This window comes from Aulonocara stuartgranti, assembly GCF_965226115.1.
Source record: "Aulonocara stuartgranti genome assembly, chromosome: 7".
In the NCBI taxonomy this organism is placed as follows: domain Eukaryota; kingdom Metazoa; phylum Chordata; class Actinopteri; order Cichliformes; family Cichlidae; genus Aulonocara; species Aulonocara stuartgranti.
In genome coordinates, this window is record NC_138945.1 from 60,154,312 (window position 1) to 60,179,230 (window position 24,919).

The following is a 24,919-nucleotide window of genomic DNA, read 5'->3' on the forward strand; positions in this document are numbered from 1 at the left end:
ACACAAAGACACATACTGTCATAATGCTGCGAAGACAGAAAGTAATGTCCCAATGAACAAATTTATAACCTGCACAGATTTGAAGTTCTTATTGGTGATTAGTATGAACAAGAGGCAGAGGCACAGATGGCATCCCATTACTGCTATTCTTTTTTATTGATGCCTCACTATCTTCCACTTTATATTCCTGTCTGCACGCTGTAGGCTACTCTTGCCTACTTTTCCTGCACCACTTTATTTTTGCTTATTTGTTTAGTTCTAGTTTGTCTGTAATAATATAAGAATTTGTCCTTTTACAGCCGCAGTCTGGCTGCAGAACAGTCATGCTTGAGTGATGTTAGGAACCAGTACTGCTGATGTCAGCTAACTAAATCTCTGGAGTTGCTGCAGGAAACACTGCAAGAAACAGTTTTACTCTAAGTTGGATCAAAAAGCCCTTTTCAAACCTCTTTACACCACTGGTGCTACTTTTCGCTGTATTTATACTTATTATTCTTTTGGAAGTGCAAACACTGGATTAAAGTTGGTTGTTTTAAAAGCCTATTTTGCCCGTAAATAAATGTAAGCAAATCATTTGTGCACAAAATTTGATGATCATAAAACTGCAGTTTGTTGATAAGTGTCATCACCATAAACACCATCAACATATGACAAATTACTTAATTAATTTTGGACTTAGCCAATGTTTCATTTCTTCAGAGCAAATCATCTTAAACTGGAATACAATTTGACATTTTGTAACATATTTAACTTCCAATTAAAAATAAAATAAACTTCAATAATAAAGACAGGAACAATTTCAATTCACTATTTTTTTTTCTTATAAGTAAAATGACCAGAATTAAAGTGCGTGTATCTCTTCCTCATATGCACAGAGGTACACAGTAAGCACAAGGTTTTCAGGTAGTTTGTGGCCTTAAGATTACACTTAGCCTTCAGTGCCCAACATGAAGTAGTAAAAAGTGAGCAAATCTGATGGAGTGGAAGAAAAATACCATCCAAGAGGAGAAATGTTTCTTAAAAATGTAAGTCCAACAATCACATTTTGGGTTAACCTAGGTTTATTGTCCTCTGATGAAGGTATTTATTTATTAATTTTATTATTTGTTGTCTTTAGCCAACTGCTTTACTTACATTAGCGGCTAACATGAGTTACAAGCTAACTATCCTTTTGTTGTTGGGTAAGCAGGATAATCTGTTTTGAGTGTATCTGTCAAAAACAGCTGTTAAAAAAGATAAGATTAAACTATAGAAGAGTTAAATATGCAGTAAACTAAACTGGTACTGCGTGGAGCTTTGAATTTATACTGTGCAACTAATCACAGTATTGGCTGATTAAGATCAAAAGAGCATCAGAAATGTCTTCTTCAGAGTGGATTTGGCTGTGATCTTTGTGGAATAAATTAATTTTCAGATGTGTTCCCCCCCCCCCCCCCCTTTTTTTGGGTTTGCTTATTTTTGCTTTACTTACTAGCTAAGAATTTAATTATTGTAGAATGAGAAAAGGGGGAGGGTAGAGGGAAGCAAACAAGAGAAACAGTTCAAATCTCAGAACATGCATAAATGTATAAAGGTTGGTGTTTGTGTGCCAGTGGCTAAAGCGTGTAATTAAATCTTCTGAACTGTTTACAGTCTCTTTAAGGACTATTGATGAGCTGCAGAAATTAACTGACTTCGCCATAGTTTCAATTAGCATTAGTAGTGGTCTTTGTTTCTAGCCAGAGGAAGGTCTCAGGTGTGACTGTTGGAAGTGTTTGCAGTAACAGCGTGGTGTTTGCACTGCATCTTAATGTATGCTGCAGCCTCTCAGTGATGTGTGACCGCATTTCTTGAGAACCTAATGGCTGCCAGGTTATCAGCTGAGCTTAGCTGGTGCAGGTAATGTGAGTGAGGGGTTAAGGAAACTGCCATTAATGAGCACCAGCATGCACCCGGCAGATGCTCATCACAGTCTGCCAATCCTTCCCTGTGCTGTGGCTCCCTGCCTTCACCCTGATGCTTGTTAAAGCTCTCTGTCTCGTTGTCAGGCTACCTCTTCAGGTGCATATCTGTGCAGTGAAATTATCCAGGCTTTCTAATTATGGGTTACTGCAGTGCATAGAACGAATATGGGATGAAACGTGTACATTGATTTATATACTCACTCATGACATAACATGTGGTCTCTTGAATAAATATTTAAGAGCAAACAAAATGCTTAGATCCTGCATCAGTTTTAAGAGATTCCCCTTTTGGCTATTGTTGACTTGCAGGATATTGCTTTCAGTAAAGTGCATATAAGATATCCATCTGATGGCTGCCCTCCTTTAAGAGGTCAGGATCCTGTGGAAAAGATCAGGGCAGATAAATGAGAGATTTCTGTTTGTACTGGTGCATCGAGACACAATAAGCTCAGTATGGAGCGTAGGGCGTGAACCGTGAGATAAAGGTAAAGTGAGCTGGATTTGAATGTTTCATTTTTTGCTTATTTGCATGTCAGTTTCAATAAAGTGAATGCATAAATAATTTTCCAGGGCAGTGGCAGTGTCACATTCACAAGGTGCCACCTGTCATGTGAGCCAGGATGCAGGTTTAGGGGAGGGGCAGCAGGATGGCACAAGAGGCGGGGAGTAACAGAGGCACCAGGCGGTCTGATTGGCTCACCATCTGTCTCTGGGACCGAGCAGATGTCTGACTAGAAAGACCAATCTCGATTTGCTTCCAAGTTCACTTTCTCTCCCTTTGTGTGGGTGTGTGTGTGTCTGCTGCTGTGAATGTGACTGCCGTGGGTCATGGATGTGTATATTGTGTGTGTGTGTGTGTGTGTGTGTGTGTGTGTGTGTGTGTGTGTGTGTGTGTGTGTGTGTGTGTGTGTGTGCTACAACGTGCATGCATCTGACATTTCACACTCTGGTTGACACAGGTCCCAGAGGGGCTGATTGTCTTCCATATGGAGTGAGTTAACATAGAACAGGCCCTTGTCATAATGAAGAGCTGTCCTGTTAGCAGCACTTACAAGGTAGGCATGAAGAGAAAATATGACGGGTGAGTCACTTTGTCATACATGTGCAAAGTAACTCACCTGTCACATTTTCTCATCGTGCCTACCTTGTACGTGCAAGGTTATGTTAGGTAAACTCAGGGAATATTTTTGCAGCTTCCTTTTTTCTGCTCCAAAAGATAAGGAATCATTTGAAGAGCCCTTTGTGTAAAATGAGAGATATATCGTCTTCATCTGGGTCAAATTATACATGCCAATCCTATGGAAAGTCAGCAACAACCCTGAAGAAGGCAGGGTTTAGCTACTATAGAACAGTGATGGTTGTTGGGCAGGACACAGATCAGAATTGTTCTAAAAACCACACTTAGTCATGGTTTCAGTATATTTATTTATAACAAAAAGCAGTTGTCTACCAGTGAAGTCCTTCAATTATATTCAGTTGATCCAGTAATAACAGAAGGCTTGATTAGCTCCATTTTTGTACTCAGCAGCCAGGTTTATCTCATAATTCTCTTCTGTCCGTTGTTGCCGTGATACATCGGTTGCAGCAATATTGGAAACAGAGATACTGGTCCATCGTTTATAGAGATAAAGTCGCAAGGTTTGTCATCCAGGAGACTGAATTGTGTTCTGTTTGACACTGTGTTTCCACTCACTTGCAACTTTTTCTCACTGGTTTAGTTTAAACACCAAAAACCTCTCGGTTAAATTTAGGAAAAGGTGCATGGGCATTTAAAAAGTTTTAAAATGCTCCTGCGCCTCATTAGCACAGCATGTTGGTCCTTGCATGTTTGTGTGTTTAAATGCGTTGCAAAGGGTTGTGCACTTTAAAAGTGTCCATACAAGCGTTCTGGTGACCATGTCAAGAACGTGTTTTGGGTAACTGTGAGACTTCTTTGGCAAAATGGCTGTATTTGCTGCCTAAAACTGGTTGTTTTTGCATACCAGGAAACAGTTAATTCACAGTTTCACTAACAAATCAACTTTTTTCTTTGTACCTCTTAAATTTCTCTCTTAATGTCAGAGTGCCTCTTATTTGAGGTTTTTTTTTTACCGTTCTTCTGGGTCCTCTCCATCTTTTAGCCATGTCTTGACCCACTTAGCCCACCTGAACCGCATCAACATTTCTAACAAAATGTGGCATGACAATGTTACTGAAAAGCAGTGACTTTAAAATAATCAACGACAGCATCTGTTTGCTTTTTAATGTAAAACGTTAACTGTTTGGTTGTGTATATGCCAAACTTCATGTTGCCCATGATGAACTCACAGTAGCTGTGGAGATGTTTGTCTCCTTGTTTAATAATATTTTCCTGCTGGCTGCTCAAATTGGCGAATGGTAGCTGCGGTCCTCCTGGCCTACTGCTTTAACTTTGCTTTAAAGAAAAGAAAAAAAAAGAAAAAAATGGGTGTATGGGCAGTGAAACCAGGAACAAATCACCAACATCCTGTTTTCAGCAAGAAATAGAAGACTTTCGGAGACTTGAGAAACTCTTTGCTTTGTGTGTACTGCAGTTTATCTATGTGTCAGTGTTCAGTTCTTAAAATAGTCCATGACAGTCAGATGTAACTGAATCAGCACACCCCATCAGACTGACTTTGCTGCGTCTTTCTTTTTTGTCTCTCGCTTCCACAGACATATGACCTTGGTTGTCCTAGCAACAGTCATCTTATCCAACGCTTTTTGAAAAAAATCTTTATTTCTCTACGATTAATTTCCAGTGGAGATGTTTGTGATGTAGAATATATTCAAAACAAAACCTATGTAAACTTGAGGATCATGTTTATGTTTCATGTCAAGGCTTACCCAGTATAGCAGGGTAACAAACAGGATATCCATTTAAGGCACCATTAACAATGACTGGTCTCATTTGAGTGGGTATTTGAATAAGGTTTTGAATGTGTTTCAGACGGTTTAATTATAAGGTGGGAAGTTGAAATGCGAAATGTCATTTCTTCCCGCCGTGCATTTATTGCAATATGTTGAAATATGATAATGTTAAAAAATATGTTATGTTAAAATGCTCAGTGCCACCAGGTATGTGTTCTTGCTTTTCTGTGAGGAGCAACTGCATGTGTAGTTCAGTTAAGAGAAGTAACGGAACAGCTATAGAAAAGCAGAAAGTGCAATTTCAGTGCATGATCTTCCTGTGTGAAAAATGATGTAAACTGCAGAACTAGGTGTTGAGAAATATTAGCAGAAGAACAAACACACATGCTGCAACAAAATTAGTCAAGACTGTGTTACAGAGTTTCACATATGACCGACAAAATCTTTGATTTAACTCCCTGTGACTCTTAGAAATGTCATGATTTAGGTGTGATGTTCATTAACTCACTGGGTGTTTTTTTTTTTGTAATGATATGGTAATAGCTTACAGTACAAAAAGTGCCTGTGTGTATATGTGTCTGTAAACAATGAAAGCAAGACTTTTGTTTAACCCACTGAGTTAAAGCTGAAAGTCTGCACGTCAATAACATTTTGATTGTGTGATTTCATATCCACTGTGGTCGTTTAAAGAGGCAAGATTGTCAATTTATCCAGATATTTATGGACCTGAATGCATTTTACAGCTAATTCTCCATGGAGCAGGGGTAAAATGAAAAAGATGAAATAGCAGAGCAGAGCAAGACAAAGAGGGCCAAGCTATAAACCTTTCGTTTTTCTGCCTCTAGAGGGAGATAAAGACATGATAAAGCCTGTTTGAAAGTCTCACCTTTACTCCAACGTACCTCATGTCATTGTTGCCAAATAGCTCAGTGTTTGTCTTATCTGTCCATAAAACTTGCATGCATTTTGTATGCATTTGACATGTCCATGTGGGCATCTGCAGATTTCTGCATATTGATGTATATTTCACTTAACTGTGGACAGTGACCCTGGTGTTCATGCACTAGTTCCAGTTCAAGGCAGGTATGAGCCTTAGTGGTTCCAGGGTTCTTCCTGAAGATCCTAACCAATTCCCGCTCATCGGAGGGTAACAGTTTAGGTCTTCTTCCAGGCCTTGGCAAAATGATGGCTTCTACTTACATATAGTGTTTTTAACTGATGATCTTGTATAAATCTGTGAGTTTCCTTGTTAGATCCTCACTGAGTTCCTTGGACTTTCCAATTGTTCCGAGTGTTAGTCAGTCTAATGAGTGCTGTCAAACAAAACCATTTTATGTTGGCAAAAAGGACCTACCAGCTGTAGTCAATCATGATCACTAATGAGAAGTTAATAGGTTCAGCAACAATTATTAAATGTTTTTAATGAAGTTAACATATTCAGGTATGAAAACCATTGAAGATGTATGCTGTACAATCATTTCCACCCTGGCCAAATGCAAAGTTATGACCACAACTATATATCTAATATAAGATCTATGATCATTTGTGCTTTTAAAATTGTACCGTGCATTTTGCAGTTCTTAATGCATCCAGGAGCCTACAGGAAGTGTTGTATTCTGGTCATTTGAGCACACCTGTCATTACATGCAAATTCAGCCAGTCAGAGAGCATTAAGTCAATAGTAACGTTTTATTATTGCAAATTATTGTAAAAGGTGTGTACCCATGAGCTAGTTCATGTTTGTGCGCACACACAAAGAGAGTAAAAACAGTGTATAAATGAGGTTCATAATAGGCTGTCATTCTGCTATGGCTAAATCAGGATTATGTAAGCAAGTTACAAAAATATGAAACTATAATAAACTAAACTTACAAGATGTGTAATTAGATTATGATTACACTGTTAATGACTGTCTTTGTAAGGGAAATTTTATTTGACCAACAGAGGATGCATTTTATTTGCTTAAACAATTTGCATAAAGGAAACAAGAGTATTTTTGAAATTTAAAAAATTGTGGCTGCATCCATTTTTAAGTGAACATTTATTTATGTTTATCTGTTTTGTAATTTAGTTAATTACGGTTCTTATTACAACGATGTCCGGTAATTTGTATTCAGTTCATTTCAAACTAATGCACAATTTCCACCCAGAGCTATTAGCTGAAAACTTAAGACCCAGTCCTGCTGATCAGTGACTGATATCAACACTGACTGACGTTAACCAGCCTAATTCCCTCAGTCATGTATAATATTTAATAAATATATATATATATTATTTAGTACTGAGGGAATGTATTACCCAACAGGCACACTGATGACGGGGTGAAGGATGAATTTACTTACTGTATGGATTCCTAATGGTTGTAAAATAGTGTATTAGTAGTAGTGTATGTGCAGTATATGTAAATTCTTACATTCATCTTAAAAGTTGTCAGACTTGCCAGAAACCTGCTCCAAACTTTGTTCGTTAAAGGTCGACATACACATTAACATATATAGTATAGGAATCTTTCTCCCTGAGGAAAGATATGTAATTTTTTACTTTAATCATGATTACAGCTTTAGCAGTAATAAACTTTTTCAAACAGTTTGCTATTTGATGTGTCATCAGATACAAGCCTAATGCTTAGCTTTCAACCTCTTTTTATAAAGAGGGCGCATTTTATTTGAATATAGGAACTGCCAGCATGTTTTATTAGAGTTTCTTCAGTAGAGGGCAGTGTTTGATTGCAGGTGAATAATGCATCACTCCTGGTACCTGCTATACTGAGTTTCTGGCCATGCTTTGGGCATGTGTTTGAGTGTACAGCGTGTGTCAGGAATATCGAAATAGGTCACATTTCTGTGAGTGTCTTTGCCTGCAAAAGGAGTCATCATGGCAAAACTGCAAAGCCGCACACTTCCTCTGAATAAGAAAAGGCTTTTCATGAACCGGTATGAGTAATGGTGACACATGAATGTAGATGATGAGTCTGTATAAGCAAAGCCTGACACACAAACACCAAATTAACTGCGGTCAACTCTCCACCATGCTGTCACTCTCTGTGTATCTCTCGCTCTCTCTGCAAGGCTCGGTGTGCTGTCTGCAGAGAATGCTGGTTGCCCGTGACGACGGTTGCTAGGAAACCGTTTTGGAATGACTTCATAGCATCGGGCATGCTCATGCCATGGCTCACGATGAATAAAATCAATTCACTTTCCTTCTTACCCAAATGTGCATTTAAATAAGGGGGAAATATTGTTTGGCACCGATAACACTTCATCAGCACGCACATATGTGGTGGATAGAAAGTGTTTTCACATTAGCACATCTATGGAGGAGAAGATTCTAGGCTCCTGTGAGATGTCTTGTGGAAAAAAACGTGAATATAGTCCAGCTGATGCCTATGTTGTTCTTGTACAACACATTTCCAATCAGTGGTCCCACAGAAGCTGCTTTTTTTCCCGTGCATAAAACTTGGAGAAATGAGGCTGATTGAATATTTTCACCCTCTTTGTCTCTCGCTGCTATTCTCTTATGCCCACACTCCCTCAATCCCGTATGTCCTTCGCCTACAAACCCCTGCTCACATTACCCTCTCCCATCCATCTTTCTCCCTCCTAATTCTCTGTCTCTCTGCAGTAGTGAGATAAGATGTTCGTCCCTCTGAGCTGTGGTGAGGTGTGAGAGAAGAGAAGGGGTTTCCCCCTCTTCCTTTAACTACCTCCAAGGACTGCAGGCCAATGAGGGCAACCACACATATCAAATGTATGCGTCTGTGCATGTTGGTGCAGGGTAGTTTCTGTTTGTGTGTGGGTGTGGGTGACTGCGGATATGTGTGTGTAAGGGCATATCAATGTGCAAGTGCAGCATGTTTCTAGGGATTGCTGTTTAATGAACTTTAGATTAGATGTCAGACATATTCCCTCTGGCAACAATCAACCTGGCGCTCTTAAACATGGCCAGAACCCTTGGCACACCCCAATATATAACAGTAAATCTCAACCTTGGCCATGACTGGTGACTCTAAATAGCAAAAACCAATTGCACTAACATCTTGTTGAAAGCAGAGACTAACGCCTCAGTTCTCAGATGTAAAGTGTGTATGAGTGCGTGTGTTTTGTGATGATTTTACTCTATTTCAATGCTTAAATAATTCCTGGACTAATCCTTTTACACCAAACGTTTACCAAGAGTGAACAGTTTAAATATTTAATGATGATTATGTGGTTAGTAGATTAATGCAGTAATCAACACTTCATTGGCTTACTATTTTAATCCCTCAGACACATACCACATAGATTTGTCAATATTAATTTACGAGATTGCTTTTTTGCCTCTTTTGAGGCTTAATGTGGAGGCAGAAATAAGAGTGGAAGGGTAAAATTCAAGGGATGATACTGATTTTTCTATCCTAGGATTATCAAGCATAGAAGCTGTTGACTGAAATTTACACCCAACATGTGAAAACCTGGAGCAGCGGGTCCCAGTCTGCCAGTTTTTCCATCAGACCTCCCACAGTATTGACAGTGATTGTTAACAGGGACACATCTTATCTCTCCAACTCCCTACTGAGCCGATTCTGTTAGTCTGTGTAGACAAGAAGTCCCTGTCCACCTTATGAGAGTCAGCAGCAGCTTACTCTCTTTTGGCATTGATTTAGCTGTTGTTGTGTGACAGGGTCACACATTGACTTATAGGGTCTTCTGTTGTCAGCCAGATGCCCGGACACACAGTGAATAATGATAAATATGACTCCTTTTTTCTTTCCTTCCACTGTTTCTCTCTGTTTTGTTGTCCCATTCTGCCATGGGGCTGCCAGTCTCTTGTTTAGTGTAGTCACCTGGCTTGCTGTACCAGATAGGTTTTGATATATCCTACTATGCAAAAGTCTTGGCTCATCCTTCATTTCTTATATCTTGTTTTCTTCCAAGCAGCCAGACTTTCTTGTAATCTTTTAAAGTGGTCTTGAGCAATAGTTTTCTTCTCTGAAGGTCTTGCAAAGTTTTTTCCTGGCCACTGGCTGTTTTGTTTTTTTTTATATTTATTTAATTTAGTCCAGTCCTCAGACCTGACCATTTTCACAGTATTGTGATCTTTGTTTGCTGAGTCACTTAACACTGACCTATGAATCTCGCAAGTATATAAAAGGCATCTAACCAAAGAGATGAAACTGTGTTGTGTCTACACATAGCAGAGAAAAGACTATTTTAAATGGAATCTTCAGGCACTTCATTCCTAGCAGCCTGATGCAAAAATCTGTTCCCACTGAATACATAAAAACAGATATAAAGTAGTATTTTTGCACCAACAAGATAATTCCAAAAGAGCTATTAGCTGAAAGCTGCTTGCTGTGCAGTGTGTATTTAAAAAATATGAGGTAAATGGACAATTTGAGGACAAAAGAAGAAGTGTCCTGTGTAAAAAGCTCTCTGCAGCAGATTAACGGTATCTAAAAGCCACATTCTCAAGAAATAGGCAGAAATCCAGTAAAGACCTGGTAGTTGAGCTGAGAGATACAGCTAAAGCTTCAGTTAATTCATCTACTGTTTGCTTAAGTCTCATCGCAAATGGTCTCAGTGGAAGGGTGGCTGTCAAAAAGCAATTCTTAAGGAAAAGAAACAGGTATAAAAGGTACAGGTAGTGGATCTTATCAAAACGGATGGCATTGTGAATGCAGAAAAGTGTTTTTGCTGCACTTGCGGAAAAGTATCTGATTATGTGCTACCATGAAATACCTTCTAGAAAGTGTCTGATTGGCATTGGGTTCATTTTAAAGCATGGCAGTGAACGTTAGATTATATGTTGATGCAGTAGAAGCATACCTTGATGAAAACACACACCGAGACAATGAAACGCTATCATTCATAGATTGGCCTTTTCAGAGCCCGGACTTCAACATTACTGAAGAAGTGCTGTCATGCCATCAGGGAACAGAGCAATAAGCAGCCAACGTCCAAAGAAGAGCTCTGAATGTCCTTCAAGAAGCCTGGAGAACTATTCCTGAAGACTACTTAAATAAATGAGGTTACCTAAGAGAGTTTAGGCTTAGGCAGGGATAGCTCAGTAGGTAAAGTGGTCGCCCCATGATCGGAAGGTCGGCGGTTCGAATCCACTTAACGGCTACCCTGAGGTACCCCTGAGCAAGGTACCGTCCCTACACACTGCTCCCCGGGCGCCTGCTTAGTGGGCTGCCCACTGCTTCACTGAGTGAATGGGTCAAATGCAGAGAAAAACAAGTAATTTCCCCATGGGGATCAATAAAGTATCCATTATTATTATTATTATTATATTGCATAATAAAGGTGTTCATATTAAATACACACTGCGGGTCTCAATAAAGTGCTGCACTTTGTGAAAGGTGACTCAAGTCACCTTTGCACAGTGCTGTAGTTCTGCAGATATTCCCTGGTTGAATTTCCACTATTGGATATTTTAAAAAATCAAACTAAATAATCAAACTAAAAAAGTGGTGTCTGGCTAATTTATCAGAAGAGCACTGAAACGTCCAGAGTGGCAGATGGAACAACAGATTAAACGACAAAAAAGACATCAGGTTGAAGCATGAGTTGGAGAGCCTCTACAAGGAAAAAAACTCAATAAAAAAACCAAACCTCGTTTATGCTTTCTTTTTCTTTTTTCTTTTCTTTGTTTTGATGTAGTTTAATTGGTAATCATTGCAATTAATTCCTTTGTTTCCCCATGAAGTTACAGTCTCTAATTACCTCAGCCGATTGGCCGTCTGCTTTTTGCAGTGTAATTGCAGCTCTCAATAGAAACACAAACAGCCAGAAGAAAATTACACACCATTTTCACATTTGTCCATGATGTGACCCTCATATGTTCACTCAGTGGAAATGCTGTTGTCTGTACTGGAAAGTGTGAAATTTACAACGAGGGTTAAACGCAGAAGAATATAAAAAAGCAAGCGTGCGAGAACCTAGAGGCGCCAGAACAATAAAGCTGCACACTCGGACCAAAGTGTGTCTGCTCACATCAGAGTGATGGAAAAAGTCACCAGGGATTAATTTTGGGGTTCAGCTGGGGCGACGGGGACAGGAGTGAAGTGGAGGAGAGGAGAGTAGATGAAGGGGGATGGGGAAAGGATGGAGGCAGTGGGGATGGGTTTAAGGAAAGTGTGCATTATTGAAATGTGCAATACCCTGTGTAGTATTGTCCTGTGATTGCAATGTTTATCACCCCCTATATTCCACCCATTCTATTCTTTATGTCCTGTAGAGGTGTAATAGTGAGTGGGATGACGAGGTGTGTGTGTGTGTGTAGGATTTGCTGACAGGTTAACATTCACTGTCAGCAGTAATGTGTGATGGTGATATATGGGTATGACAGCACATATAGTCTGGTTAAAAAAAAAAATAGCACTTCGACCTTATGCCTCGATGAATTTTTATGTTTGTCCCCTCAAAAAAAATGTTTTATTTAGCCAGAGTAGTAATATATATTTAATAAAGAGAAACAGAAACTGTGAAAATTTGCTGTGAAAATAAAATAATTTTCAGGCGCAAATGCGCTCTAGATTTATGTATAAACTTACATTTAAGAGCCTGCTGTGAGGTCAGAGGTCATCTTATTAATGCAATTTGAGCTCCTCTCTTTGCCTCCCTATAGAGACCTCTGTGGCGCCTGACAATTTTCACCTCATCAATAAGCTGGTGTTTTACAGAACTAGGGATTGATACAGTGTGTGTCTGCACTGTCTGTTTATGTTTATTCATCTGTGTCTGTTTCATGTCACTGAGGCGTGTGAATTTGTTAGCACGTGCAGCGATACGGTCGCGTGGTGTCATGGCGATGTTCCGTGTGAAGTAGTAAATTGTCTTATGTTAAGTGAACCGAGGAGTGTTTTCCCGAGGGAAATCTTTTGTTTATATATGCGTCATTAATGAAATTCATGACTTTGAATGCTATCCCTTTTTAATTAGATGGTTAGTAGCTCAGTGGCTGTAAATATTGCATAAATTTCAACCTTATGGATCCCCGAGCAGTGCTTTTATTAAGCATACATTCATGTTTGTGATGGCGTAGTCCAGAGAAGACTCTTGTGCAACCTCAGTCTTTGCATTAACGATAAAATCAGTTTGACAATGCTTGTTGTTCATACATGAACATAATAGGACCACATTGGTGATCATGTCCATGCATTGCTGTGCTTAAATGTCTGCGCCGTCCAGGCAAGGCTGCGATCAATGCTGAACTTTGACAGCAGATTCCAGTTTATCTGCTTTTTCATCGGTGCAGTGGATATCTGATGGTGTAGTGGTCACAGCAGGATTTCAGCTTGTCGACACAAATCAATCACTTGGCCATTGATTAACTGCTGCTGGGATGTAAACGTACCTGAAGACACACATATTGATGCACTTTGACCAAATCATGTTACGGAAGAGAGCAGTGGATGCTTTTTGCGCAGCCTGATGTGTTAAAGTTAGACGTAATAAATGGAATTATTCCTCTTATCTCCACTTCAGCACACATTAAGAGTGTTTAGAACCATTTGTTTAACACGCTTTTCCTTGGCTTTTCTCTGTTGGCCCTCTGTGTGTTTCAGAATTGATTCTGGGATTTTACTGACCAATTTTAAAGCAGATTTGGGTCAAAAATGCCGATGTGCCCGTATGAACCAGTTCACAGCCTTTTAATTTGAGGTGCTCAGGGCTTAAATCTAAAGATGACTGATTTTGCCATCAGGGCTCCTCAGCTTTGGAACAGCCTGCCTGAGGAGATAACGCTCACAACATCAGTGATGTCCTTTAGGTCAATTTAAATACTCTTAGGGCAATTTGAATACTTTTGCTTTCATTTAAAAAATGTACTTTACTTTTAATTTTTTATGGTCCTTAATCGGCTGTCTAATCATCTAGGATTTTTCAGTTGCCGTGTTTTTATTCATTTCATTCGTTTATTGATAGTTTTTAATATTGACATTTTGTCAGTATAATATAATGTGTCATTTTATTGTTAATTTTAAACAGCCTCTCCATTCATCATTTTGTGTTGGATTTCTGTTTGGCTTTCTTTATTTAATTTACAAGCAGATTCCTCTTTTTCCTCACTTCTTTTACAGCACTTTGCAAAGTCTGTTGTTAATGGTGGTATACATAAAAAGTTATTACTGTTCTCTTACTGTTTTTATCAGAAGGACATTGTAAATTTAAAGGTTAGGACTGTGGAGGGGCAAGGATATGTTATGCTGTAGACAAAAGCTAATCAGGAATCCTCAAAGATAAATTATATAGCAATCATCTGAGTTAATTTGATTCTTTTTTGGGCCTATCTGGGTCAATTACAAGAAGCAAGGATAAGAAACAGGAGAGGCAGAGTGCTTCAATTGCATTCCAGGTATAAAGGCTTGTTGAAGTCAGCGGGCAGCCATTTGAACCACTGATGTCTTCTAAGTGCATAGTTTGATCCAGCTGCTGTGACTGAGGAAAGACAGCAGGCACAGGAGTGATTTACTTATCTATTTATTTATTCCATGTATTTATTTATTTATTTAGAATTATCCCACCGCCTCTGCGTGCGCCCACCCTAACGGACATTGTTGCCATGGCAACGGCGAGATGCAACTCAGAGCAGAGGTGATGATTTGTTCACATTTTCGTCCATTTATAACGGGGAATAACGCTGTAATGCTGTAATAGAGCAACAACAGACTGAATCTAAGAATCTAACATCACAGCACCAAAGCGCTGCTGTAACACAATATACCGGATGACCTGTCACATGCTATGAATATATACTGTGGGCTTTGGTGCAGGTGTAGCTGTGTAAGCGTGGGCATGCCAGGAAAGGAGGGACAGGGTTTGTGTGTGTACTTGTGTGTCTAGAGAGTGACTCATGCCTTGTCTGTTAAGAGAAAAGAGGCTGATCAGGTTGCTAGGCGATTAAGAGCCACTATTGTCTGTAGGGACAATAGGAGACCCAGGAGTGCCCTCTTGTCGCTTTCTTTTCTCTCTCTCTTTTTTTAATCCTTTTTTTTTTACACGTACTACAAATGTACATTTTGTCTGACCCACCCCCCCAGCTTGGGCGGGAACACAGAGTTGACAGTCAGCAGGAAGATCGACAAAAGGGCATTATGGGAGATGGGGGGGGGGATGTCCAAGGTAGCAAAACAGGCGGACAGAGAGATCAGAGTGCAAGCAGAGGGAGAGCACTGCCAGGAGAGCTGTGCCATAGAGAGAGAGCGAGAAAAAAACCTGCAATCATTTGCCACATTGAAGGGAACAAATGTAGCTGGAGGCACTGAGGGAGAGGGAGAGAGAAGAGGACAGGCAGAGAGAGAGAGAGCGGGAGAGGGAGAGAGAGGGGGAGAACGAAAGCCAAGGAGAAAGGGAGAGAGTTAGAGAGAGACAGAAAGAGAGGGCAACCTTCCGTGGACATTGCACGTTAAAGCCACACTGTTTTGTACGGGAAGATCCACACCAACTGACAGGTTGGCGGAAGGAGGAGAAGCACTGGGAGTTTGGCACTGCCCTCTCTCCTGCTGCCTCCCTCTGTGTGTGTGTGTGTGTGTGTGTGTGTGTGTGTGTGTGTGTGTCTATATGCTTGCACTCACACACATACTGGCTCTCTCTGTGAGCCTGTCAGAGCGCTGGGCTCTCTGGGTGGGTAGGGAGCAGTGTTGTAGAAGAGATGTTCGCTCTGAGGATGAGACAGCGTTTCTAACAGGATCTATTTGCGGACTGGAATAATACGGTGACACAATCGAGAGGGGCCCGAGCCCACTGGAACCAACCTCATCAACTATGGAGGGACTGCTGTCTCCAATGAGGACGCGGGTAAGTCACCATGGGGATTGCAGAGCATCCCACACTCTGTTTCTTCCACAGGAATCCATCACCAGAATAGCATAGAGTGAGATGGCGTGCCCTAAAAGCTGCATGATTGCTGAAATAAATCAGAAATTGTAGGCAGGATGCAGGGAGAGAGTGGGAGGCGCACGTCTCAGTTTGGTGTGTAGGTAAAAATGTTAAACCTGAAATTTAGTTTCAGCTTGCATGCAGTCTGTGTGCGTGTGTGCGTGTGTGTGTGTGTGTGTGTGTGTGTGTGTGTGTGAACAGATTAACAAGGGATTGCTTTGAAAGAATGACTCAGTGTTTTCAAAGTGGTGCCCATCTCCATTCAGCACAAACCACTGGCCTTTTGATTTATGGTAGAGAAGGAGCACAGAAAGAGGTGCAAGGGAGGAGCCGTGCAGTGAATTGGATGAATATCTGAAAGTGGCCTTTCACTATTGTTCCCGTTAAACATGACCTTTTGTATTAGTTGCTCATGTCCCTGTCCGGCATAGTTGACTATAGGCTGTACCCTGTACTCAGCATCTGTTGGACAGTGATTGAGCCTGAAGCACACAGAAAAGGCTTGTGAGAGAAGTAAATTATATATGTCTGTCTGTGTTAGCGATTGTGTGTTACTTTAGAACGTACAGTACCAGGGAGTTTATTCAGCACCAATGTGAGGACAGTAATCGAGACTGAGAGGTGTCATTCCTTGTACGTTTTGACCCTGCTGCTTCTTCTGGATGGCAGTTTGTGTTACTAAATACATACAGTATATATTGATGTTTATAAAAGCATTACTGCATTATTTTTGCAGGAGATGGGAATGATTTTGTAGAAGTTTCTCAGCAGCCATTAATCCAACACTAAATCAGGCGCAGGAAATAAATAACTTATTAGCTGGACCCTCTGTTACTATTTTACCTGCTTCCCCCTTCCTGGGAGGACAAAGATGATTTAGCAGCACTCATTTTATCACCACTGGTACTGACCCGTGCAGCATAAAATAAATTCCCATACATATGAGAATTTGCATACATTTTAATAGGCTGTTTATTTCTGTTGTAACCTGCAGGTATAGTTCATACACACAAGCTTCGATGTGCGAAGATGCTGAAAGGTTTGAGACACTGGGATGACCTGATGGGATTGTCACACATGAGTACCCCCGTCTGCTCACCTTCCCTCTCTCGCCTTTACAACTCACACTCCTTCTCTTCTTTTCAGTGGGAGTTTTGACCCTTTTTTTCTTTTCCCGTGTGCATTTGGATTCGCCCAAATTCTTCTGGTGTTTTAAGCCAGATCTTTCTTGCTTCTCCATCCTTTTTGTCTGCCCACCTGTCCGTCTGCCTGTCTGTCTGCCCCTTGTCGTGTATTTGGCAGTTAATGCGAGCGATGTAATTGGTATTTGCAGATCGGCCCGTGCTTTAATCCAAAGAGGAGTGTTAGCGGGCTGTTTGGAGATAGACTTGGCTTCAGAGATATGGCGCCGAATCAAGTCTGCTATATCTGTGCTGTCTGCCACCCTGGACAGATTTGCCACAGAGCTGTTGGAATCATTTTCAATAACTAAATGACTTTTTGCATTTATCTTCATCAGCCACATTGAGCTTCACATGCCCCACAGTTGATGTGGGTATCTCTGTTTTGGCATCAAAGTCACTTTCAGTGGATTTATGAATCACAGCGTGATGAACCAGTGCAGGAGTCTGTCAAAGTTTATGCTGCATAATCTCATCTTAATACACTTACTCTCATCCTCTGAGATAAAAGGGCGTATGTAGTGAAAGCAGGAGTTTTGATTTGTGGCTTTCAGGAACAGTACGGAAGGTAATAAATCCCAGATATTTGTTTTCAGAAGCAGCGTAATGCTGTGTTGTTTCTCAACAGAAGTGGAGCCATCTACTCTCACAGCAAATACTGCACCTGAAGTAAATAAAAGAAACTGAAAAGAAAAAATGCTATCCCATTTAGGACCATTTTAGCCACTAAATAGTTCATTCTTTCTGAATCTTACTCCAAGGGTGTGCAAAAAGATGTTCAACACCTACTAAGAGATTGAACCAGCTATAGCCTGTAAAAGCTCCACTATTCCTAATCCTCAGCTCACTAAAATGGGGAAATTGTGCTGAGAGGGCCGTGTCAGCTATCGAGTGGCCTGTAGAAGAGCTGTAGTCATATCTCCCCAAAGCTCCTGTTCTCTCTACTTCAATCCAGCAAGTTTTTTTCCATGTGCACTCTCTTTCTTTATTTGGATGACAGTAAAGGCCACTGATGCAGGAAAATGAAATAAAATAAGCATCAGTGAGCTGTGCGTCTGTGTTGCCTGTGCATAGTTACATACAGCAGAAAAACAGGTCAACACGCACACACACACACACACACACACACACACATTGCATACAGGATGCAGTAAGCAAAGTAATCCTGAGGGGAATCTGAAAAAAAGTAGCTAGTTTGTTAGTAGCTAGTCCATAAACTTTGCTCACATGTACCCCTTGCTATTATATTTTCTCTGTGTCTTTCAATGTGCTCTTACAGTTGCAGTTTATTTTAGTCAGGACAAATATCTCACTGCACTTAATTTCCAAACTTTATCTTAACTCTGCGCACTGTCCTCTTCTTGTTTTTTTTGTTTTTTTGTAAACGAGAGACTTGAGGGTACATCCAGATTCTGTTGGCCCTTGCAAACCCGAAAGATGCGCTCACAGACTCCTAAAAAGAAAAATAGAGTTCCCTGTAGGTTTCCCCTTCTTGTGTCTAATATATGCATATAGGTCAGCAGAACAAGGAGCTCAAACTTCATAGAAATCTTTCTCTGGAGACCGTGTGTGCTTTTATAGGGCACGCTTTGTGCACACCGTACGGCGTAAATGTGCGGGGGTGTGTCTTGTGTATCCTCTCTCCAATCAGCTCCTCCTGTATGTTAGTGGATCAATGAGGAGTAGTTATCTAGAGATTAACCCTGTCAATGCTCTGTCAGTCTAACCAGAGAGACTCCTCTGCTCTTCCTCTCTCACTCGTGTTGTTTAGTTCACTTTCTCTTTCAGCACTATGTCACTGCCTCTCTCATCTCCAGGCTCTTTCCTCAACTGGTTGTATTTCTTCACATGAGAATTTGTGCGTGTGTGTGTGAGCGTATGCTCTTTGATAATTAAAAAACATTTGTTTTTTTATCATGCTTGCATTAAAATGCAGAGCAATTAATGTTTTCATAGGATCTCATCGCAATGTCCCAAAAATCCAAAAAGTAACAAATGTGGTCACATGGTGAATACAGACGTGCACCATTTTACTAAAAATCCAAAAAGGACTGCAATAGCTTTGAAGAAAATCAGAATTTGATATTTCCCTGAATCCTTCAGCCCTAATGTGTGTGTGTGTGTGTGTGTGTGTGTGTGTGTGTGTGTGTGTGTGTGTGTGTGTGTGTTTGTCCAGATGCCCATGACAGATGGTGCCATTAGAAAAATGGCCATGGGCTTGCACATGCACACACACTCTTCTGCAAACATGCACTTAGTCCATTAAAGAATACCCAGTTTAAATAACACACACACATCCACACACCTCCCTCCCTGAGGATGCACTGCACCCCCCCCCCCCCCCCCCCCCCAAGAAAAAAAAAATCCCAAATTGTTGTGTTCTCCATACGTGCATGCCTGAAGCCGACCTCGCTGTCTGGATTAATATAATTACGAGTGAAAGGCCAGGATGGTGGGCTTCAGATTTGCAGCAAAAGGTGGGGCTGCATTTGGCAGCCTGCTCAGTCCTCTCTCTCTCTCTCCCTCTCTCTCTCTCTCACAATGAACAGCAGGTTAGCTGGCAGCATTTAAAGGCCAAAGTACGCAGCAGAGGGATGTCTGGTTGCTGAAACCACATGGGGCAAATGCAAACAAACACACATGCTGGGGTTCTGAGGCACAGACACACACATGAACACACATACTCAAACACACACACAGTTACATGTACACTGAATGTAGAGCCACATCTCCCAGCTGTCATCATCTTAGCCTAATAAATGCACTGTCAAGGGAAATCTCCGTTATGGGCTGCATTGGATTTTATGTTGTGATTATAGTTTTTTGCTGAAGTACAAACAGCTGCGCTGCTGCCCTATGATATCATGGGACTGTGTATAAATGGCACACCTCTTCAGCCACATTTCTATTGTTATGTTTGTGCATTTTAATGTTCTTAAATGTCATTTTACAATGTTGAATGATGTAGAATACAATCACAGGTAATGTTAGAGTGCAACTACTTGCTGTGTTATTCCTGTACTGAAACGTTGTCCCATTTGGACAAAAGGTACACAACAGCTCTGATAGTTGTATAAGGCGCATATGATATTGTATATGCTTTGCCTCACACATCTGTATATGGTGATAATACTTTAAAGATTATTGTTGATATTATTATATATATTCCCCACTCGCCCCTACGGGTGGTCAATCCTTCAAGCTCAGGTCCTCTACCAGAGGCCTGGGAGCTTGAGGGTCCTGCGCAGTATCTTAGTTGTTCCTAGGACTGTGCTCTTCTGGACAGAGATCTCCGATGTTGTTCCTGGGATCTGCTGGAGCCACTCGCCTAATTTGGAAGTCACCGCACCTAGTGCTCCGATAATATATATATATAATATATATGAACTTTATTAGCTATATATTATCCTTATTAGCGTCTGTTAATTCACAAAAATTCACAAACCCACCTGCAACACCCGTGCACTGATGACATGCAGAGAGGCAGATTAAGATAAAAAGAGGCTCAACTCTTGCTCTGCAGAGTAAGATTAGATCGGCGGGATGCCATGTTGAGAGAGTCCTCCTCCCACAGTTCCCTGTTTGAAGCGTTTCCTCTCTGCTGAACGTCTCTTTCCCCATTTTTGAAGACGCAGCCCAGCGGCCATGCACCACCTCTGGTCGTGTAAATGTGTGTGCATTTGAGCGTACCCTTTGGTGTCAAGCATGTCAAATGGGCTCTTGTCCCCTTGAAGAGTTCCAAACGATGAGATCAATCAGGGCGCAATTGAACAACTGGAGAAGCAAACCAAGCACTTGATGTTGTCATGGAAACGCGGGGTGCAGATTTTCCACTTCATTGGCTGTCATTAGTCTTGAGGCGTTTTAAAATAATTTCACAGAAAGCAATTGAAAGATGGGAGGGCAGAATTAGTCTTCACATAGATAGGTAGAGCACATAACACGAGAACCGTCGTAAAGATAATTTCGCTATAGCGTGGTGCATTTATTTCTGTCAGTGTTTAAACCCTATCTTTTAAAATAAAAAAGCCTGCAGCAGTCCCATTATTAGATATTGACTCTATCTATGTACTTATATAGAATAGCGTCTCAAGAGACATTGACTGCACTGCCGTAAGCCTTTAGACAATCCAAATGGCAAATGTAACGCTATATTTCCTGTATTAGAATGTAATCACCACTGCTCAACCACACAAGTATCTCTAATGAACCTACAGAGGATTAGTAGTGTCAGAATTCCTACAGTGGGTGACACTGGCTCTAAGAGGTATCATACATCACCCTATCTGTTCAGCTATGTTGCACAGATGAATTTTATAAATACACAAATACTCATGCATACTCTTACCCAGGAAATAAGAGTTTTCTTTTTTTTTTTCCCCCCTGAAACCATAAATCATTTTCTTATCTCCTCTAGTCATCCACACTTAAGCACTTCTTCCACCATTTACTCTGTCATTTTTCCCCTCTGCACCATCATAGACTCACCATTTCTAGCCCATTACACCCATACTTTAAGCCACCCTATATGTCTTCCCCTGGGCTCTGAACTGTGACCTTTTATAGATGAAGAGAGTAAGCTTGCAGCGGTTACTAGCAGGTCTACTCAGATTTGATTGGCTGACCATATAACTGCCCCGAGGTGAGAGGTAGAGAGAGAAAAGAGGCATAGTTATTTGTATTTGTAATGGTGTTAAGAAATAAATAAATCACAGTTGCACCATTCTGACCCATTCGCATGCACTGAGGAATTCCAGCTTTATTAGAAAGTTGCAATCACTCCACCACCACCGCCACGAGTCTCAATTTCAGCCTGTGGCTGTGGAGTTTCTGGCTTCTAACCTGGATAAGCTTAATTGTCAAAGCAGCAAATGTGAAGCTGCAAAGGATTTTATTGCTGTGCTGATGGCTGTTTGCTTGGGTATCCATTTAGCATATTGCCTCATGGTGAATTTTTTTCTAACAGATAAAAAGAAGAAACTGAACCCACTCGACTCGATGCGTGTTAACATCAACAAAAACTGCAGAGCACACCAAATGTGCCCGTACGAATTTTAAAAAAAAAAAGAAGAAAAAAAAGGATGATAAACACTAATACAAAAAACAACAACGAAACAAACATTGTCTTTTTCAAATTCAGGTACCATAAAACAGTATTTAGGTCTGTTGACCAAAATACAGTTTTGCACTTTATGAAGATTTCTAGTAGAATTTTAAGTTCAATTGTTTCCTTTTAGGTTTAGTGAGGCTTCCTTCTTGTTTTTTTCCCAAATGTCTTTAATCAAACAGCATTTAACAGTTTTACATTTGCGGTTTTTACGCTCTAGTGCGCTAATGGCTAATTCATGATTTATGTACATGGCTGCTCAAGGAGACAAAGACATTGAGCGCTTTTGCATACAGATGCATTGTAGACTCAAAATGTGCACATCCCCAAACACACGCATGCACACTGGTCAATTTGCATGCTCCATAACATCTATGTGTACAGCCCCAGACATATGGACCCATGCGGTGCCACTAGACAGCTTAATTGATGTTGGCTTGTCAGTTTCCTAGCAGTGGGGCTGGGAGGGGTGGGTTCAGGACTGCTTAGAAAAACTGATAGATAGGAGGATGAATGGATGGAGAAAAAGAAGAAAAGATGTAACGTTGGCGGGATAAAGGAGGGGAAAGAATCTGCTTATAGTCAAAGACTGGACTTGGAGGGGGTAGGGGGTTCTTTAAGACACCTTGACAATTCTCAGTTAGGACTAAGACATAAAACCTTTGAGTTCCCTTAAATAAAAAGCATGCATTTTACTGCTTATTGCATAAGCGATCTAAATGCTGGGTGTTTTATTTTACATTTCTATTCTTTCCACCAATCCTTTTCAATCTGTGGACTCTGTGCAGTGTTTGCCAGGTATCCTATTACCTCTCTTCTCCCCTGTGTAGACAGCTGCCATTACGCTGAATTAAACCAAAATATGAAATCAGCATTGCCAGATTGATGCTCATCCATCCTCCTAGGAATATTTACATCATCCTAAGTGTCTCTCTGACCTCTGATGCTCTCATTATGGCTTGTTAGAGCAATTAAAGGTGACGTGTGTCAGATTTATAACTCACCCCTGAGTGTATTTGTGTCTGCACATACACGGATGTGCATTTTCTTCTGAACAGATGTGAGCATCTGCCATTGCAGTTAAGGCCATTAATAAACGTCTTGAGGTGTTTGTATGCGGATGTGTCTGGTTTTCAGCAGCAGCTGGTGTTATTTGCTGTGTGCTTTGTTTGCATGTACATCTTTTTGTGTGTGTGTGTTTTTTTCAAGTGATTTAAATTAATATATGTAGTTATAAAACGGCACAAGTTAATGTAGATATATATATTTTATATGGAAAACATCTGGATTTAACCCTTCTACTTTAATTTTCTTGCAATTACAGAATAACATTTAAGACACGCACGCAGACACACGCACCGGCAAAGGTTGATGCACTAATTCTGGTAAATACTAATAAATATCGTTGCTAACCATTAACCTCCCAGTAACTTTTTGTTAAACACAGGACATGCATAATGCTCAAAATGCATGTCAGCACTTGTGCAGAGGTTGAACAAAACCAAGGAAGTGTCTAATAACACACAAAAGTAAAAAGCAGATCATGAAGACGAGTCCAACTTCTTTTATTCAGTACACCATCAATCTTACATGAAATGTCGTCTAACAGGTTTCTAAAATGGGTGCAGGTGGATGTTGGGTATTATTATGTACATTGGCATTGAATTGAGCAGCTTAGAAATAATGGTGCAGTACAAATACCTAAAACATAAAAAAGTTCTTGAGAGCAAATGTTTGTTGTTTCTTAGAGCTGCCAGGTGAGTTCAGTGGTAACCGCCCTGTAGAAACGTTGCTGTTGTGGATCTCTAGATCAGCTTTTATCTGCTGTGCCTTTTTTCAAGTGTATTTTCCCCCCGATATGCTTTAATTACATTCACATGAGCTGTTTGTCTTCATTTATTCACCATTTACACTACTTTCACGTATGCAGTGCATTCCACCCTCTTACCACCAGAGTGTGCTGTGCGATGGGATTCCTAATCTTTCCCAAGGCTCCTCTGAATAACAAGCTCAGCACTTGAAAGTCCACCTGAGGAAGAGCAGTCCCGATGGGCCCTGAAGTTATTTTTGTACTTCGTTCTTGGATATGAAGGTTTGAAGTTCCTCTTCACATCGGTAAGCATCAAGAAGGCAAGAGAAAGAAAAAAACTCCTGATGTTGCTTTAGATTGCAGCTGTCAGCTGTTCATTGTGTCCTTTCTGATGTATGGGGCCAATAAGCAGAGACCCTCTGCTCTAATCGGCAGTGGTCTGCTGCTCTGCTGTGTATGAGCGCTGGCTGTTTGGTTCAGATAAGAGCAAAACTGTACACCGCATTTCCTTTCATCATTGTCATCACAACTTTCTCAGCAACGCAGTGGTTGTGGAGTACCCAGGTTCAGAACAGGAGATCATCTGTGTGTGTTGACTGAAGAACAGTGAGGTATATAATCAATGACCTCATCCTGTATCTCCTGCTGTTCACGAGAGACAGTGAGTGGAAAGAAGAGCAATGAAAGAATAAGTGAAATCAAGAGAGGAAAATGATGGGGCGCCAGTGAGTGAGGATTGAAAGGGAGGGGAGCATATGTTAAATGCTGAGCTTGATTAATAATTATGAGCTGTGTCAGTGACTGAGTGGCCATCCTATTACCCCTGCTGTCTGCTAGAGGGGCAATTACGTGGGATTTGCCCCCCATGTTCCCTCCCAGCAGACTTTCTCTCGTCTCCCTCCAGTCCTTAATGTTTCATGTGGTCAGCTTATACCATTTTATTCCTTCCTTTCCCTTTCATAGTTTGCATAGCACCTCTGTTCCCATGGCAATAGTTGGCTCTGAATGTAAATATGTGGTAAATATCATGGGACGTGACCCTGGCTTGGACAGACCCAGGAGTGATCAAGCACTGTCTGTCACAGCACATCTTTTCTTTGACTGGGGTGCAGATGAGGAGGTGTAGCAAGGACAAAGACAGAGGAGGG

At 40.8% G+C, this 24,919-nt stretch overlaps 1 protein-coding gene across 2 annotated transcripts in view; it reads left to right on the plus strand.

Annotated features, from left to right (window-relative positions):
* Positions 1-969: 969 nt before the first annotated feature.
* Positions 970-24,919, plus strand: part of frmd4a (FERM domain containing 4A) — a 92,330-nt gene continuing 68,380 nt past the window's right edge. Inside the window, exon 1 of one of the 2 annotated variants that reach the window (XM_082539887.1) lies at positions 970-1,025. In XM_082539887.1, coding sequence (XP_082396013.1) covers positions 1,011-1,025 — 15 coding nt within the window. In that variant the 5' untranslated portion in view covers positions 970-1,010. Of the gene's footprint in view, positions 1,026-15,414; positions 15,593-24,919 lie in introns of those variants that run through there. The other variant, XM_082539886.1, reaches the window with a different exon arrangement.